The following is a 19,969-nucleotide window of genomic DNA, read 5'->3' as shown; positions in this document are numbered from 1 at the left end:
GCCTCATGTTTTCTCCGTTCCAAATACCGTTGATCTGATGGTGGCCCATCTCCTTACTTCTCAGGGACCAGTGATCCAGCTAGATGCCTGTTCTCATCCTTTATAAACATTTATACTCCCAGAGCCAATCAAGCTTTTCCCTTTATCCCCTGCACTTTTCCCAGAGGTCTGCCCATTCAGAAGTCACTTTGGTTACAGTTCAGTTGATTTAGGAGGGTTAACTTTATTACATCCTACTGTTTCAACTTTTGGTGCTACCACTCAGGTATTGTATAAGTTTTCTTAATAGGATTTAAGAGATTTTACAAAATAGTTACCAATTATTCAATACTTGGTCAATACTTATTCAATACTTTAACACCAGATTAAAAATCCACAATACTTTAATGCTAGGTAAAAAACCCACCACTTCTTAAGAATCAATAAGCAGTGTCGTCTTTCCTTTTATACTCAGAGCAGAAATTTCGCAGGGGGTGGAGAAATTTCCACTGCTGTCAAACTGGCAAAACTGCCAGGTAGGAAATCTGCCCTTTTTATTATAGTTGTTATAATTCAGGATGACACTCATTAAAGGCCAATGAGAAATAAAGTTTCCAGTGGTTGAAAAAGGAGATAGCTAACAAAATCTGTAACTGCATCAATATTTACAAGCCCTCTTTCCCTTCCTTTGACATCACAGTCCAACACAGCTGAATGTTCTGACTTTCAAGTGGGCTGTGAGAGTGAAGGTGGTCTCTTTCAAAGGCCTTACAGTGCATAAGGGAAAGATGAGGCAGTGAACACACCTGTGAGAGGATAACAAGGCTCAGGCCCATGTGGGTGTCTCCCAGCTGAGGACAATTAGAAGAGATGTGTGGGTTGGTGGCCGCAGGGCCAGCGGTAGGCCTGACAGTTACAAGATCATGCACTTTGATTAAAAAAACTATAGCAGGAAGAGGTTCATTCAAATGGATGCTTCTAACTGAAAATAGGCTGGATATCGTGGGAACCCAGTAATGGGCAGTGTTGTGCAGACCAGGCTACCGTATTTGAGTCAGTTTGAAGGTAATTCCATTGCTTCCAGTATTTTTCAAAATTACTGCATCCTTTTGATATTGCATCTGTACCTGAATCTAATAAGGTAAAGGAAATTTCATTCACACACATTGTTGTTTAAGTATGCTTTAGAGAATTCCAGCATCTGTTGGTATCAGGTACTAGTCACTAGTTCTGTTAGGTTATTTATTCAGTATTGGAAGTTACATGATATTATATGTTAATACAAAATAATTATTTCAGAATAATTATCCAGTGGATTAGCTACTCTTTGAATAACAGCATATGTCAGTCACTTGCTAACAGCATCTTTTGGAAAGTTCCTCAAGAGTACATTGAATTTAACAGCCACATAGCTTTTGTTTTTTGCTTTTTGAGAAAGATTAGCCCTGAGCTAACATCTGCCGCCAATCTTCCTCTTTTTGCTCAGGAGGACTGGCCCTGAGCTAACATCCGTGCCTGTCTTCCCTCTACTTTATATGTGGGACGCCTGCGACAGCATGGCTTGACAAGCAATGCGTTAAGTCTGCACCCGGGATCTGACCCGGCGAACCCCTAGCCGCCAAAGCGGAATGTGCGAACTTAACCGCTGCGCCACTGGGCCGACCCCAGCCACATAGCTTTGTTGTTACTTTTCCACAGGAGGTAAACCAACAGTATGTCTTTTATTTAGTTGGTAATTAAAGAGCATTTTTCCTTGTATCCTTATTAAAATTGGACTTTTTAAGGCTGAGCTGAAATTTCATCCTGAAAAATAAAATGTAACGATTTGCTAGCAAAACTATTTTATGTTAATGTATATTATTCAAACCGGAGCTCACATTCTGATCCCCAAGTTTCCACTAGTGACCATAGTCTGTCTCCTGGCTTCCCAGTAGATGCAGGAGTGGGATTAGATTCTCTCTGTGAAGTCGCCTCAGTCTCAGTTCTCTGCCTCTGTTTCCATGTCCATATGAGTAGTGAGGCCACTCAGAAAGCAGGTGTTTGGCTCAAGGGAGGATCAAGCCAACAGTCTTACTGCCCTGAGAGAGGTGGCCACTTGGTCCAGCTCAGCACTGAAAAGTTCTAGGAACATTCGGAATGCACTCATTTTACAAGGTAGTATTAGAGATAAAATTTTGATGCCATGTTTTCTATTAAATTAGTTGATATCAAAAATAATTTTTAAAAATCTAATTTGGTGCCATCCTTAGATTTTTTTTAAAAAGTCTTTCTGGAACATTCATGTATATATCAGCTAAGTGTGATGTGCTAGGAAAGAGGAGACTAGGAGACCTTCTTTGTGTCCTGGTGGCCCCTGGAGAGCATAGAGAAGAACCTCTGCTCTCTCTGTAGCTCTAAAAGAAGGTCAGAAGTCGTAATGCTGATGAGGAGGCTTTCAGGCCAGAGGAGACAATACCCCACCCAAAGGGCCACTTCTCTCCAAGAGGGGTGAGCACCAGGGTAATACCAACCACCACGTCAGGAAATCCACACTCACCCCTTCTGTGCACAAATCACCAGTATTCAGCCAAACCAGGGCAAGACCAGGGAAACCACCTGCCGCTGACAAATCTTTCTGTCAGTGACATAATATTTGGTGACATCAAAAAATATTTTGGTGACAAATAAATGACACCATTTACATCAAAAGATCCCTGTCTCCTACACAGCTCCCAACACCAGGGGAGCTAGACCTTGAAAAGAGTTGGGGAGGGGAGAAGGTTCTGGATACAGACATCGTCTCTTCCCACCACAAGTCTCTTGGTCTGTCTGTACAAGCCCATACTGAGAGGAGAGATGAGATTAATATGAGAATAAAGTTTATAATTGGTCTAGATTCTTAATAACTAAAAGTGAGCAGAAATCAGTGAGATCTGCCCAAGATTCCATAAGGGATGTGTCAGGGAAATTAAGGATAGCACAGCTGAAAAAGTGTGATTGGAGAAAAATGAAACTGTAAGTTTATACAATAGTTACACAGAGATTTGACTGCCCAATGAGCTAGCTACAGCTATATTTTAAAGATTTTTTTAATGTTTATGATCTTCCATAACTATAGTCATATAGTTAATTTTAAAGAAATGAAGTATATAAAGAATGCTAATGGCTTAACTTGCTAATCCCTCATTTATGGCTTTATCATTGTTTTAAAATATTCAAACAAAGTGTTAATCAGCATCATTGAGATAAGACATCATTCAAAGCTAATGGAACTTTTTTATCTGCCCCTTAATAGATCTGGAAAGATTTAGTTACCAGTTGGTTTCAAGTTACTCAGATTTTGTTGTCCTGGGCCTAGAATTTTAGAGCCACTTACAGTATGGCAGAGCTATGCATGAATTAACTTTTTCATGATATTTTTAGCAGGCAAAACTGCATACTAGAAACTGAGAAGCATAAAAAGAATGGATGTTCAACTCCCATCGACGAATGCAACTAAAATTTCATCATTCCTTTTTTATGTGGGTGCCTCAGATTTCTCCAGGACAAGATAATTGTAGTGCTCATCAGCTTATAGCTCATCTGCTAGATCCAAGCTAAAGACAACACCAAACCAACTATGGGACAATCTGAATGGACACAGGCAAAGTCTTTATATGTCAAGGGAACATGTCTTGCTGGTTTTACCAAGCATATCTCTTTTTATTGATAAAATTATGGCATTTATCCCAAAGCACTAAGTAGAATTGTGTTTATTTTGCTGGAGAGCTGATTAAATACAAAAATGCTTAATAAACATATATGCACTTATTTCATAAGGCCAATTATAGCTAAAATACATTATTAATATAGTAAAATATTTCATTAGGTACAATCTGGGAGGAAAGGTGGGATTTTTTTTAAAGCAATCTTTCCCTGATTTTAACCTATAGACAATCTGTTAAAAACTGTTTTACGTGATAATTGGATTTTGAATGCTTTCATAGTTCTTGGGAGACCCAAGAAACAGCTCTCAAGAGGCTCCAATCCAAACCTGTGTCAGTGAATTTGATGTTGTCTTTGAGCGCCTGCATAAACACTGCTAGCTGTGTGACCTAGAGTGTGTCACTTGGTCTCTCTGAGTGTCCTCACCTGAAAAACAGGGTTGGTGATGTCTACCCCATAAGGTAATTGCTGGCATTAAATGACTTAAAGCACGGGAGCTAGGAGAGTGTCTAACACATCGAGAAACCGATCATCGGCTCTCTCCCCATCTCCTCATAGATAGCTACGACATATGGTTTTCTTTTGGGAATGAAAATAAAATCTAAATGTCTTAAATTTACTGTAGATGCTCTGAGGTTAAACAACCAAACAGATGGTTCATGGCAGTTTCCAGTTATAATCCCAGAATATTTAGTCATTCAGTCAGTCAGCTGAAGACAGGGGGCTGCTCAGCTCGGAACAGAGTTACATGTAATCTTCCATCCAGATAGGTAAATAATGTCTATTTTGGGAAGAAGGCTCTGCCAGTAGATTTAATGTTAATGCAGCTTTTAAGAACATATTTTATAAGGGATTTACAATGAGGAATTCAGCTTTTTTTATATAGTGTTTAAGTATCAGAAATTGTCATTATCTTAATTATTTTTGTAAATGCATATTTTAAGTATATGTAAGGTTTTCTTTAAGCTGGCTTCATAGTTGTTTGGATTGATTTGAGAGCTCTTTTATTGTACTCTTCTTAGTGCCAGAAATTAAATCAGGAAATGCCTTAATATATTAATGTTTTAATTTTTTTTAACTTTAAGTACTACCTGTTATCCCTGTTGCTCTGTGTTATTGGCAAAAGGCCCCTTACCTCTTTATATATATCTAAACTAATCAGTGGACTTGACCAGATTTTTGCTAGTACTTTCATGCATTTCCCGCTCTCGTTGATAGTAAAATGAGTGTGACAGCCTCCATGAGCATTGTTTTGTAAAACCAAACCAGATTCTGTTCAGCACAGTAAAAATTTGAGCTAAGATGGAATATTAGGGGAAAAAGGAGTATGTGGCTCCAGGCCACAGACAACTCGAAACAGTCTGAAGCGTGCATTGGTAAATCTTACCAAATGCTATAGGCAATTTAGCATCAAAATTGCCATAGAAAATTATTGTTGTTAGCCGTTCTGTTGATAGCTCATATTGTTAGAATTGCTAGCAGATGGGGAAATAGATGAGTCAGGATACAGTATTAGCAATCCATATTTTTTTAATCACAGGCCACTAATAAGGTCTGTAGCATCTGTGAGATTTATTTAAACAGTTGCTAGGAAGAGTTTGTTTTCCCAGTAAACACAGCAAACCTTGTACAGGATTTTCTTGATTGACTATTTGACTAAATGTGTTAACATTAACATGTAAGACCATTTGCTTCATTGTGGTGGTGTCTCATTTATTTTGACAGACTGATTATACCTGCAACTCATGGATCCATAAAGTCTTGAAATGTTATCACATTTATGCATTTAAAAACTTCATAATCCTTTTCTGCTCTTTTTTGAGATTAAGCCTTTTTTAAAAATGTATCATGTAATTAGAGCTATTTTGATGAAACAAAATAATCCCTTGAACTCTTAAGACGAAATTGTTTTAGAAAGTAGTTCCTTCTTATCATTTGAATGTGATATTTTAGGTTTTTATAGTAGACTGGATATATAAACTTAAAGAAAGTTCTAATTTTACTGACAACTCTTCCTCATCAGTAATAAGCAGCCTTTCAATATTTCTCATAGAGTACAGAAGAAATTCTAATTATTAAAAGTTTGAACTTTCAAAATTATCAATGGGTTGATTTAATCTTATTTTCCATCTTAACTTCTCACATCGCTGAGTTTGTGCTGCCGTCTTATGCAAGAGCTAGTAAGTGAATTATTAATATGCATATCTTTTGCTTGGATTTTCTTTTTTTTTTAATGGTTACTGAGAAACAGAATATTTTTGGAGATTGATCTGTAATCTTCTTACCTCCTTGATGAAAGGTGATAATCCAGGACTATCATCAACAAAATGAGCTGCTTATTCAAGCTGCCAGTCATGTACCAAACTATACCAATTTTCAAACAAAGTGTTGACTCCTGTTGAAAAGGATTTTTTACTTTTTCATTTAACTCATGAATAAGTATCCATCCACCTATCTATCTAATTATTATTGCTATAAAATTTAGGGTTTTTCTTTAAAGTATTTCCACTTGTTTCAAGCAAACTTTTTATAAGAGCTGGCCTGAAGCTTAAGGAAGAATAGCAAGTCTATCTTTTGCTGAACTTCTGCATTTTCTTCCATTTTAAAAGACTGCTCTATAAAAATGTCATATGCAGGGTTTTCTATTCACTGTGGCCTTCATAGCTGAATACTTAAAAACCTTTTTCCCTTTCAGCTTAGGTTGAAGGCCCTGGAAATTTCTCAGCAACACACCCCCGGTTGTGGTGACTTAACATTTTGAACTCTCTGGCAGTGCTGGATTAAGAATATCAAACTTGGTATAATGAAAAAAAGCCCTGACCTATAGGTCAGGACATGTCTCTGCCATTAACCTGGAGTGTAACTTTGAGCAAGCTAGCTCTCTTTTCCTCACCTAAAATAAAGATGTTACAGTAGGTCATCTCTGAGGTTCTCGTTTGCAATAAGATTCTGTGAGGTTTAACTCATAACCCAACTTGATAGTTTATGTGTTTAATAAATGACTTAATCATATGCAATGGCTTTTAATAATCTCAGATCTCAAAATTTTTTTCTCTCAGGCCTATACGATTCAGTTTACATGGTCTCAGTTTAAACCCTTTTATGGAAGTCGATTTTATTCTTTACCCTTATTAAGGTGTCTTTCCCTCTGATATTTGTCATTTCAAATGTCCAAGAAAAGCAAAAATTCTTGTGAATGGAAAAAAATGCCTCAGGTTATGAAACAATATCATTCAGAAACTCATCTCTTTCTCTGTGACTCTGTGTTTTTGAAGAAGTTGTGGTCCTGCTTGTGTCTTTCCATTCAAGTTCTTCCTCTTACTGCATGTCAGCTCATTTACTCACTTAAGCAAATTTGTGTCCTTAATGTTTGTAAAGATGCTCAAACTACAGTATTCTTTAACTACATTAAGGCCTGAAGATTTAAGAATCATTGTTAATTGTGCAAGTTCTATTTTACCATTAAATTCAAAACTAAGTTTTATTAAATGGAATTAGCCTAAAACATATAAAAGCCATTTCCAGATGAGTTACTCATTTTTGTACATTTGTTCACATACGGTAAAAACCACAATGTCTGCGTTTTCTAAAATTCTTCTCTTCAGTGACTTGACTTTCTGACTTCTTGACAAATGTAGATCAAAGACTTGATAATCTAACTCCAGTTTACCCTGCATTTATTTTGGAATTAGTCAGCTGGCATAATGCTATGGTAATATGACTGCTTTGTGTTCCGTGTATTGTAGAAAGGTGGCTTGTAAGTAGCGTCTCCTTATGAAATTTAAAAAAATATGTAAATCAGGGCCAGCCCCATGGCATAGTGGTTCAGTTCAGTGTGCTCTGCTTTGGCGGCCCAGGTTTGGTTCCTGGGAGCAGACCTACACCACTCATTGGTGGCCATGCTATGGTGGCAACCCACATACAAAATAGAGGAAGATTGGCACAGATGTTAGCTCAGGGCGAATCTTCCTCAGCAAAAAAATAAATAAATAAATTCAAGTGGATTTACCTCAAACTCTGTTGATCCGTAAACATAATTCTGAAGTGATTTTCCTTCCTTTTTATAAAGATACTCAGGAAACCCAATTTTAGTGAAAGAAATTTTTGCCACAATAATATTGACATTAATTCAGGAAACTCAATTTTCCTCGAATATTATTATCCTTGTTAGCATCCCCAAAATGTTTTAATTTAGATTAGCATTTTTAAAGGGTGGTAGTGTATTGTATAATATTATAGGGTCATTTTTATCACTATGAGTCTCCATAAAATTTCATCTGGTTTGTGAATCTTTTTATTACTAAGGTATTGAGCAGTACTGTTTTCCAAGAGATTGAAAAAGCTGCTTTTGGGACCAGCCCAGTGGTGCAGCGTTTAAGTTCGCATGTTCTGCTTCGGTGGCCCGGGGTTCACCAGTTTGAATCCCGGGTGTGGACATGGCACCACTTGGCATGCCATGCTGTGGTAAGCATCCCACATATAAAGTAGAGGAAGATGGGCATGGATGTTAGCTCAGGGCCAGTCTTCCTCAGCAAAAAGAGGAGGATTGGCCCAGCAGACTCAAGAAAAACTTCTGCCTTTCCCTTAACTACCTAAAAGAATTTAGATAGAGGGCCTGACCGAGACAGAGAACTGTTACCAGAGATAACTTTTTATCTGAATGACCCATCTATATAGCAGGACAGACACCTAATTACTAAACATCTGCTCTTCTTATCATCCACTGAATTACCCTCTTCCCCTTTGAGGCCCCAAGCCCCTATCCCATTCCTTAGCTCAGAATGGCATGTAAGCCTCAACTGCCAAGCTTGCCTGTGGGGCTCCAATACATATATAATTAAATTTGTAAAAAAAAAGGGATTGGCAGCAGTTAGCTCTGGGCTAATCTTCCTCAAAAAAAAAGAAAAGAAAACGCTGCTTTTGCCATGTTTCCCTCCTCAACCCATTTTCATGCCTGTGGGAGGCTTGATAGCTACAGAAACACAGAATGCTAAATATATGTTATTAGGGCTTAATCAGAAGTGAAAACCCAGCCAGAAGTTCATGTCTATAAATCATACACACTGAATAAAAAGTGAAAAATTCTACCAGTTAACCTCACTTTTTTTTTTTTTTTTTTGTCTAGACGACACCATGATCTAGAGTTATTTAGAAACCTACCGATATTTCTGTTCTATTAACAAAATGAGAAGAGCCTCTGACCACAAATGCTAAAGTTTGGGGTTATTTTCTGTTGGATACCATAGACAGATCATAAGATCAGGGAGAAAACCCTCTCTTCCTGCATGATCTTATCCTCATCAAGGACTTCAGCTATGGCCTAAATACTGATGATTCCCTAAGTCTGTGTCTTTAGCTTGACTCTCTCTCTTGAGCTCCAAAACCCCAAATCATAATCCATATCTGATGTCTGCTCATATCTCAAACTGAACAGGACTGAAATCAATGTCACTAATTCCCCTGCCTTATTAATAGTATCAATCTTTGCCCCATCACCCAAACTTAAAGCCAGAATCATCAGTCAGTCAACAGCAAAAGTCCTATCAATTCCACTTTCACGTTTCTCGAATCCCTCTCTTCTTCTCAATCTTTACTTCCATTTTCCTGGTTCAAGCCTCATCTTCTCACTAGACTGTTGCAACAACCTGCTGATGGATCTTCCTGCCTCTATTTTTTCCCTGTGGCAATCTGTTTTCTGTACCTGGTATTGGAGATATTTTTCTAAAGCTCATTTGTATATGATCATGCACTATTTATGCTCAAAATTATCTAGCATCTCTTTCTTGTCCACAGAAAGTTTGTAGCAATATGCTTAAGGCCCTTCGCGATCTGGCCTCCCCTCTCCTTCCTGCCTCATCTCCTGAACCTCTTCCCCCGTGGATCCTTCCCACATCCCAGCAGTCAGCTGACATCGCCAAAGATGGCAAGCACTTGTGTGCCTTAGACATTTCTGCTCATGCTGTTTCCCTTCTTCCTTGTCCTATTTCCCATCTTCTCAGCTTACTCATCCTTCAGTGAATGAGCTGTGCGTGGACCTGTCTTGCCAGCTAGATTTCAAGCTCTTTGTGGGATGTAGAGTGTTTTATTCATCTCTGTATCTACAGTGCTTGGTCCATAGAAAATATCAATAAATATTTTAATAAATGAGTCCTCTAAAGTTCTCTGACAGCCCACCTGAAAACAAAGCTATTATATGTAGCTTATGTAGAAGTCAGATTTCCTGTAACCTCAACTTTACAGAGCCACAAATCTGAAATCAGCTTAAAAAAAAAAATACAAACAATAGAAATAGGTGTAACAGGCTTCAGCACTAAAGCCATACATTTTTCCTAAAACAGCCTCAGGCTTTCACTAAGAACCTACTTGTTCTTATCTAGTGTAAGGCCTTATAGGTTTATTTAATGCTTTTCTGGTTCCCAATAGATGAACTAACTTGAGGTAGTGAGAGAAGGATATATGCCCAATCATGGCCATGAAAAGAAGCTGATAGATTTCCCTCAAATGAAGATAAAAAGCCAAAAAGAAGAGAAAAAATTAGTACATGGCACAGATTAGTACTAGATATAATGAGGATTCATCATCCAGGAAAGGTGGTTTTAGAGCCTGTGTCCCCTGCTTTAGAAGGAAGCATGTTCTGTAGAATACTGTTTGAGATTTTCTGTTCAAAATAGTTGAAACAAAATTTTATCATTTAAAGAACTAATATTTAGGCACTTCATGAATTTATTTCTGTGAAACACCTAACTCCCTAACAATGCCAGATAATGATTCTCCAACCTCTCAGACCTCTGTTTCACAAATTTTACATATTAAAAATATAAAAGTCTATTAAAGGAGGAAAATTTTCCTTCTAAGTAGCTTCTTTCCCTGAATTCAGTCCATTACTGTAATGTAATATTTATGAACTACTGGCAGTTTGCCCAGTAAGGTAGTATAAGATATTTGCAGGAATATTTTAATACAAAAATCGGTTACTTTGTATGATGTTAGCATAACCCATTCATTTGCGTCATTTATTCTGTATTCCTCTTTATCTACCCACCTTCATGTCCTGATATTTAGCAGTTTAGTTTAATAGTTTCTAAGTCTGTGTACAGTCTCTGAAGTTTAAATGTTTTTTGGACTATCTGGAGTAGAGACATGAAACTCATGCATAAAAATCAATTATTAAATAACATATGACTCTAGAATCAAATACTAAATTGTGTTTAAATTATGAATGTTTTATGGAAATTCAGAGATGGGAAGGATTAACATGAGCTGAAATAGAGATGAAGTGGACTTGGGTCTTATGTCGACAGCACCTAGGAATGTCTTTACAGGTAAATGTGGCTGTGTGCCGTCTACACTGGCCCTTCATCTCACTATCTACCTGTTTATACAGTTCAGAAAGTTTCAAGGTTCCCTATTGGCTTGTTCTTTATCCCTACAATGATCTGAACAGTAGTGACCATATAACAGATGCGTGGTTAATAGTTAGATTAAAAATTAATGAAGTATATAATATAATACTATGCATTATATATAAATGTATATAATAGTATAGTGTAGTAAGATAGGTTCTTTTGGTGATGTTTGACTAAAAAATAACAGGGCATATTTTATATACATACCAGAATTTCTTATACCCCGAAGCAAGTGGTGTTCAACTTCAGTTGTCATCCTGGGAGCCTGTGCACTCTTTCCTGTAACTCTATCAATCCTGTATTTTTGGAACTCCTCTTTTGAACTTCCTTCCAAGTCTGTGACTCATTCTTTTCAGTGTCCTCAGTGCTGACAAATCTTTTTCGTTTGAGAATGGATTTGATTTTTGGAACCAAGAGTCACTTAGGGCAGGTATGGTGAGTAAAATGGAGGCTCAAGCTGAAAAATGCTATTTTTTGATTAAAATTGACATGTGACTATAAAGTAATGAGAGCATTTTTCTGTCTTGGCTCATAAAATAACCAAAGACAGTTCTCTTCTCAAAACAAAGATAAGCCACAAGTTTTATATTAAAACCAAGCCTGGATTACTATCATATATAATTTTCCTGCTCCAGAGTTGATCATAGCTCCCAGATGTCCAAACCCTGCTTTGCCTGCTCTTGGGTCCCACCAGCACCTAGTTCCCTGGTGTCCTTAATGCTGCCTCCTCAACATGGCAGGGCTTCGCAGGGCCCTGCTCACTGCTCTGAGACACCTTCCTTTTCAAGGACCAGCACAGTCCCTACAGGGAATCTTCTCTTCACTGAATTTATAGTGAGGCTTCTCTCTTTTTGTTGGGAATCTGTTTTAAGAAAAAATGGATGCTCAGGAAAATGTACATATCAACATGCAGAATTTTGCACAAGAAGCTTATTCATGGACTTGAGTTAAGAACGTCTCACTAATCTGTGCCACATACAATCAGGCTTACTTGTATAGGGTCCAGCATCAGTCCCTACATGTTTATAGTTGCTAATCTAATGCTTCTAACTAATTTGTAAGTTTCTTAAGGCAAGGAAATAGTTTAGTAATTCTTTGCTTTCCGTATAGTATCTACCAAGATGCTGAGTATGTAATAACATTCAGTAAATCATCGTGGCTTAACAGATGTTTTTAAACCACCTCCCTGTCACCATTGCTTTAATAGTTGGTTTCTGAAAGAGACAGAGTTTTAGATATTTTTTTAATGTTAATAAGATAAAAGCCCAAGTGTATATAACCTAATATATTTCAGGGCATCCTATAAGCCCTGAGACAACATCCCTAAAACAGCATCCCATATATAGAATGGATTTTATCCCCAATACACACACGACATGAGGCCTCTCTCTTACTGTTGCACAGAAAACCAGTAAAGGATGTGCTAGGGGTGTCCCCAGAAGCCAGCATAATCAAACGAAATCATTATAGTCAAACTATATCATTTAGTCAAATTGTATCATTATTGTCAAACTATAATGTATAGAGTGAAAATTTAGTGACACTTCATTTTCAAATTGGCCAAGCCCGTGTCAAAACTTACTCAACGGGGCTGGCCCTGTGGCCAAGTGGTTAAGTTCGCGCGCTCCCCTGCAGGCGGCCCAGTGTTTCGTTGGTTCGAATCCTGGGCGCAGACATGGCACTGCTCATCAAACCACGCTGAGGCAGCGTTCCACATGCCACAACTGGAAGGACCCACAACGAGGAGTATACAGCTACGTACTGGGGTTGGGGAGAAAAAGGAAAAAATAAAATCTTTAAAAACAAAAACAAAAAACTTACACAGCACTGTTTGTATCAGGTTTGGGATATTTTTCATCGTAAATTAAAAACCCTGTTTTACCAAAATGTTTGGGATAAAATTATTCTAGATAATTTAATTTTCTGATTAACTGAGTGCTTAAAATTTAAGCATTTGGTAAAATGCAGGATAGAACAGTAAATTTAACCTGTATTCAATCTTGTCACATTCTTGGTTGATCTCTGCAAGTGTTCATGATTATCAGAGCCCTCCAGAGCTGGCGAGGATGTGAGAGATTAGAGTGAATATATCCAGAACATATCCTGAAAGTCTCTTTGTTGGCAGTGGTGGATTTGTCTTTCTGCCTTTTTCTTTAAACGGATACATGTCATCAGCTTATTTTTCTCATTTGCTCTTTGCTAAAAGCAAAATTTTTTCTTGTTTTGTTGCAAATCAGTTGAGATTCTTGCAAGATGTGGCTTCTTGGTTCTTCATGGAAGGAATTCCTGTTTTAATTGTTGAACTGTATGTCAAAGATGAAATATAGATGATGATGATGATCAAGATGTAAAGAGTTTGCTGAAATATTCAAGCTAAAGCTCATTAGACTTTAACCTATTGTAGATGACTTTAGTATATTAATAGCTTCATTTTTTTTTTAATATCCAGTTAAAAAATCTAAGTTTAGAAGAACTACAGATGCGGTTAAAAGCGCTGGATCCCATGATGGAACGAGAAATAGAAGAGCTTCGTCAAAGATACACAGCAAAACGGCAGCCCATTCTGGATGCGATGGATGCAAAGAAAAGAAGGCAACAAAACTTTTGAGTTAAATTTCTTCTCTGTTTCTATAACTATTCTGGAGACCAAGAAACCACTAAGAATTGAAGGAATTTTCTGATTTTTTTTTTAATCTCCTAAGATTTTTGCTCTCCAACTAGGCAGCAGTCAAAAACTGATGATGGTACATACCCCAGTAGGTAGAATTTACAACTGTATCTGCTGTGTTTTCATTTTTAAATGATGAAAACAACAGAAATGTGTTCTTCTCTGTATCTGTCAGCTGCATACCAGCACTAAAAGTATGTTATAAAACCAAGGCTGTATTTAGAGACCTTGAAAATCCAAAGCTATTGTTTAGTTGTACAGCACTGAAGGGCTTTATGTTACAATATTCTTTATTCTTATCTAGTAGCCTATTTATTGTATGCCCTTAGGTAAACTTATTTATTTATGCTAATTCACTTCGTTTTGTTTTTAAGGACAAGATCAGGATATCTTTGGTGAAGGTGGGGACTTCGTAATAGATGATAATGTACAGCCGAGTTAGCTTTAAGCAGGGAGCCGCGGGGTGCGCTCCTTGATGTCCAGGATAGTTCTCCAGTAGAGGCAAGGCAGTAATAGCAACAGTACCCAGACAGGCCAGGCCTTTTTTATACTGAAGCAATAATTCCATTTTTACCTTCTGAAATTTTGTTTAATGTTTCTATTTTTGATGTTTGGTACCAATAGAACTATATATATTTAGGTCAGAGCTATAATGCTTAAAACCAAAGAAATCAATGGAACCCTTGCACAAAAAAAGTGTGGTAAATATTTTAAAAGAAATAAATTCTTAAGACAAATATAACTTGTTATTATTGTTTCATGTTTCATGTGTAGGTCTGATAACTAAACTGTATCAAACTTAATAAGCTCATCAAATTGATTTCTGTGAAAATGTGCTCAATTGTCACAGGACTTTTTTGTTGATTTCATTTATTTCCTGGGAATTGGTAGACATCATGTGCCTGACGATAACAAAACAGCGAAAACATTTGCACTGAACTGTGCAAGCCTTCAGGAATGAAAAAAAAAGATTAAAACCATTAAAAAGAAATTCATTTCTAAGCTGAGTGAACCTTGGCGTGATTGATCTGGGACCAGTCATTTCCATGTGGCCATCTTGACAGTGTTTGTTCTTTTGTGTTTAATTACTATGTGTAAATCATAAAGACAAATAAATTTTACTGTGCCACCCAGCACATTTCATCTCTATCTTTTGTTAAAACTCATGACCTGGCTTCTGTCTTTTCCATGCCAGGAAGGACTATTAGTCAGGACAGGCTAGATTATGTAGTGATAACAACCCTGAAACTTCAGTGGCTTAATGTAATACAAGTTATTTCTCACTCACGCTCCATGCCAGTCCCAGGTTGGCAAGGTGCCCTGCTTTTGTCATGCACACCTAAGGACCCCGCTGATGGAGCCTCCACCATCTGCCACATTTTGTAGTCACCACAGCAAGAGAAGGAACACTGACAAGTCTCACACTAGCTCCAGCCAGCAGTGACACATGTCAGGTCAGCCACAACTGGTATTCCAAACTACTCACATGGCCACTCCTAATTTCAAGGAAGCAGGGAAATGCGACTTTACCATGTCCCAGGAGGAGAGAGAAGGGAACTGCTGGTAAGTTCACTAATGACTGCCACAGAAGGGGTGGTATCTCTGGAAAGCTTCTATTCCTTTTTAAAATGGCTTTTGTGCCCCAGGTAATGCCTTGACATAACATTTGTCTCTGCTTTGCTGAGTCCTTACAAATAGTAAATTGTATAATTGGATACAAATTATAAGATTGTTAAAATAGTGGTAAATATTGAAAAATTTATAAAGGTTGTTAAAAATGAAGACTGAGTGTGCAATATATGCTTCAGCTTCATCTTCATTGGAATCTGTAGGGACAGTCAGATAAGTCAATCAACTCAAACACCCTGCCTTTTTTTTTCTTTCTTAATTGTTTTTCTTTTTGGTAACCTTAATATCTTGCCTAATTTGATGGAATCAAATGACTGATTTGCTATCATCCAAGTAAAACCACCTACATGAAATGACAAGAAACCTATGAAGATGATTTCTCTCCAGTTTGCTAAATTAGAAAATTTATGCAAATTAATTCAGTGAGGCCTGTTAACCAGTCTTACTAATTCAGTCTCAACAAGAGTCCTCCTTTTAACCGTAAATATCGAATATCCCAGTCACATTGTAATTTTTATATAAATAGTCTTTAATACCCCATTGTTATGTGTATTTGAATATATATATAAACATATATTTAAGAGAATGAAGAATAATTGGCAGTGTTTTATTTTAGAGCCGTAGGATGCTCCAGAAAATTTTAAGATAATTTGTTTTAAAATTTTTCCTATTTTCTCACTCTCTGCCCCACATCCTTATAATAAAGGAACTTATGATAAGTTTTGAAGAACCAAAAGCCATGAAGGAAACCTTCAAGTCTAGGGAAGCCTTGATTAATCATGTTTAAGAAAGAGAGTTTTCTAGTTTAAGAAGAAGTCTCTTATTATTTTAACCTTGGTTGCTGAGAATGTTCCTAGATAAGTGTACTTTGTGTATGCCCTCATCCTTTGATGACTACAATATTGTAAGGGTAATTCAAGCTGACAGAGGGTTTCATCTTGCATAAGAGCCAGCATCGTTGTATATGTTGTCCTGTAGGTGAGAAAGTTTTTTCTTTGATTTAATGAACTTAAATGACTCATTTCTACACATTTGTAATACACTTAGCTTATTTTAGTACAGTTTTATGTTCAAAATTTGAGCTAAGTTGCTCAGTATAAATTGGAGAAGAAAATGTGTTTATCTAGATGGATTTCAAAATAATGTCATCTGTTATTGGGGACACTATGCTAAACAACCTTACATATATTACTTACATGCTTTTCTCTTTTTTCTCTGCTTATTTACTGTATACATCCCCAAGGTTTAAAATCACTCTCTACCCACTGAAGGATAAGTAGCTTCTCCAGCGGAAATTATATAATACATTAATAAGAAGTTTTCAACTTTGTCACAGGAAATCTTTTCAAATTACTGACACATTAGCATTCAATAGGAATGCCATTTTCGTTTCCTGTCCTGTATGTTAAAGATTAATGATTAAAATAAATCCTGAAAATACTAATGATGTAACATTCTAAATAAAATATTTTTAAAAAAATAATTGAAGTTACATTGCATTACTAAACTGTTATTAGGCACAGGCATTTAATTAGATATTCCATCAAAATGCTATTTTGGAGTACTAGATACTCTTTTTTTGGTCCCAAAACCCAGTAATCTGGGGTCTGAGAGAACTACTTTTCTCTGCTGTTTGAGCAGTCTGATGAGATCTGGACCCAAGGGTGTTTGTATGCCTTAGCTGAGTAGTCTGATGCCACTGAATCATGGCTTTCCTCCAGGGAGTCAGTCAGCTTCTCCCTGTTCCACATCCACCCAAAACACCTTCAACCTCAGCCAACTACTTCCCTGAGGCACGAAAAGACCCCGAGAGAGAAAGCTGATGACCAGCTCAATTCTTCTACTAATCTTAGAAAAACAGCTCCAAGTCTAGGCTCTTCTCACACTGGACCCTACCGTTAGCAGGACTCCCTGCTACCATGTTTTTCACTTGAGTGAGCTCCCTAAATTAATATTCTTGTTTTTTTGGTCACTCTTCTGCTTACAGAACTTTGTCTACCAAGTTAAGAATGAACTATGCCTCCTGGCATTCAAGACCTGCTACATTGCCTGACTGACGTTTATGACCTCATCTTGCATTGTTGCTTCGTTTGAGCCCTTTCTTCACCAAACCAAACTGCTTCCAAACTCTATTGTAATTATTTGATTTATCTTCCTACTGGATTGCAAACTTCCTGAAAGCAGAGACTTTATGTTTATCCTCCATCTTGTTTCCCCACAATGCTTACCAGGATATTAGCCATAAATGGTAGTAAATAAAGTTTCATTGAATGTAATTAGGTCAAACAACAAAATTGTCATCATTAATTATATAGGCTAGTCTCTTTCCTTATATCCAGGTAATCGCAGTACAACAACAATAATAATAACCAGTTTTTGAGCATCTGCTGAGTCTTTAAGACTATCCTTTCTATTTTAGGGATATTTAGAGGCCAATATCTATGGCCCCATTTGTGAAGACGCATCAGAAAATTTCAAATTTATGCCCCTAAAGTCTTGTTTTACTAAAGTTTTAGCTTTCTTGGTCCTTAAAATATGAATCAGGTAATTTACTGGGTTTCCCAATTTGCTTTGGTCCCAGGAAACTCAAAATCAAATCTATAGTTAATAGCTTTGTGAAATTCTGTGGTCTGCATACTTAACATTTCCCCGATCCTATATTTATAAAAACAGAAAAGATTTTTAAAAAGAGAAAGAAAGGAAATATCTGGAGGTATGAGTCCTTCCACTGTACTTACCGTGTAATTTTTGTATCTTTTCATTAGGATTCTTGTAGGTGTCAGATATGGTAATATGTGTCAAGGGGATTTGTTGTTGAGGTCCTAGACCTAGAACCCTGCTGGAATCTTCCACGTGTGAGTATTACCACCAGGGGGGAAACGGATCTCTAAGGTATGAGGTTCCTAGAGCCTTGAGATAACCACTGTCCTTCCTCTTGGGGAAGGAGCCAAGAAAGAGAGAGCACCATAATGCCCTTGGCCCTCACACCTGCCCTCAGCAACCTGTTGAAACCACATTCACACGAAAACTGATTTAGGCTGACCAAGCACGTGCCATACTTTCCAGCCCCAGATCAGCCAGTTGATCAGAATCCCTCAAAAAAGCTTATGTACCTCTTGATATTTTTCCACTTTTATTGTAGTCATAAGTCACTTCGTATTCTCAATGAAAAGAGAAGGATATGAGGAAAAAAAGAAATAGAAGAGAGCAAAGGGAAATAGGTGTTTTTAGCATGATAGAAATGACAATTTTAACCCAAAATTACAAAAGTGTCATACCCAACATTTCCTCCATAGAAAAACATTTCTATTCTATTTCATGAGAAAGCAGTAAAAGCTAATGAGTTCTAAAATTTTTCTAGTTGAAAATCCAGTGCCTGCCTTTGTTTATACCAAGCAACTAGTTGTCTTTTAAATTTTTATAGAACTTTTCAAGGTGAACTGTAATTAGTTGACTGGAAGCTAAATAAAACCTGATACTAAAGCTCTCAGCTTTTAAATATTCTCTTTCTAATGTTCCAGTGTATACAGAGCGTGCTGGATGGGGGCAGTCCTGCAGCTGCATGTCTTTTCAGCCTTCCATTTATTCCATGACAGCTTTCTTTCCTATGTAAAAGGAAAATATTCTTAGCAAAAATATTCAAATGAGAAGACATAATAACACTTGGAACTGAAGTCTTCGATGTTAAACAAGATGCACTGAGGAATCTGAAACGCAGAATTGTTTCATTATTAATGAGTCAATGTGCAAACTCATGAGTTCCTTCTCTGTTGACCTTTCAGAAAGTATATAGAAGTTTATTTTAGAAACACACCAGCTGATGACCATAAATTAGTTTATGTGCTTAGAATGTGGTCTTTGAAAACTATACCTAATATTGGAGACTGTTATTAATGGACTAATGAACCTAAGCCTTAACAAGTTTCAGCAAGGCTTTTTGATTTTGAGGGTAAATTGCCTTAACAAGTAAGTAGTAGTTTGGGGTATGATTCAGAATTTGAGTGTGGTGAGCAATCACGGAAGTCCAAACAATTTTTTAAAGTTCTTAATGCAAAATTATTTCAATTTCACACAAATCTAAGGGTTGCTAGCTTTTTATTCTCATTCAGTGAATGCTGATGTGTTGCACATTTCCCTGACATTTATCCAAAGCAGTGACAGCAAATATATACAATGTATACAAATATACACAATATTTGTCTATAGTAACCTTTTCTAACTTGGCTGAAAGGAAGTAACAACTGCTTCTGGCACAAAAGGCCTGTCCTTACTGTGTCCAATTTGAAGCAAATTCATTTTTTTAGTTTCTTGTATAGAAAGACAAGAAAGCTTTTCTCCTTAACAGACGGGAATTCCTCGAAGCTAGGTGTCTTTGAAGCTCTGCCAGATAACTTGCTTCGTGACCTTGGGTGAATTATTTAACTTCCCCATAAGTCTCACCTTCTTTATCAAACGGAGAACAACCTCAGAAGATTGTGAAAAGTGAATGAGACATGCACGGAAAGCCCTTAGCACACTGCCTGGCCCAGAGAGCCCCAGTGCCTTGCACTTTCTTTACTTATCAACAAACATCTATTGAGCACCAACTGCATGCCGGCTTCCA

The 19,969-nt window shown here is 37.1% G+C and overlaps 1 protein-coding gene across 1 annotated transcript in view; it reads left to right on the top strand.

Annotated features, from left to right (window-relative positions):
- The window catches only part of STK3 (serine/threonine kinase 3), a 266,921-nt gene extending 250,082 nt beyond the window's left edge, over positions 1–16,839 (top strand). The window contains exon 11 of the mRNA XM_044743927.2: positions 13,519–16,839. Within this exon, the coding sequence (XP_044599862.2) occupies positions 13,519–13,677 (159 nt within the window). The 3' untranslated portion in view covers positions 13,678–16,839. The remainder of the gene's footprint in view (positions 1–13,518) is intronic.
- Positions 16,840–19,969: the final 3,130 nt, after the last annotated feature.

The sequence above is a fragment of the Equus asinus genome, chromosome 12 (genome assembly GCF_041296235.1).
Source record: "Equus asinus isolate D_3611 breed Donkey chromosome 12, EquAss-T2T_v2, whole genome shotgun sequence".
Lineage (NCBI taxonomy): Eukaryota > Metazoa > Chordata > Mammalia > Perissodactyla > Equidae > Equus > Equus asinus.
The sequence above is the reverse complement of the archived record's forward strand: the minus strand, read 5'-3'. Positions and strand labels throughout refer to the sequence as shown.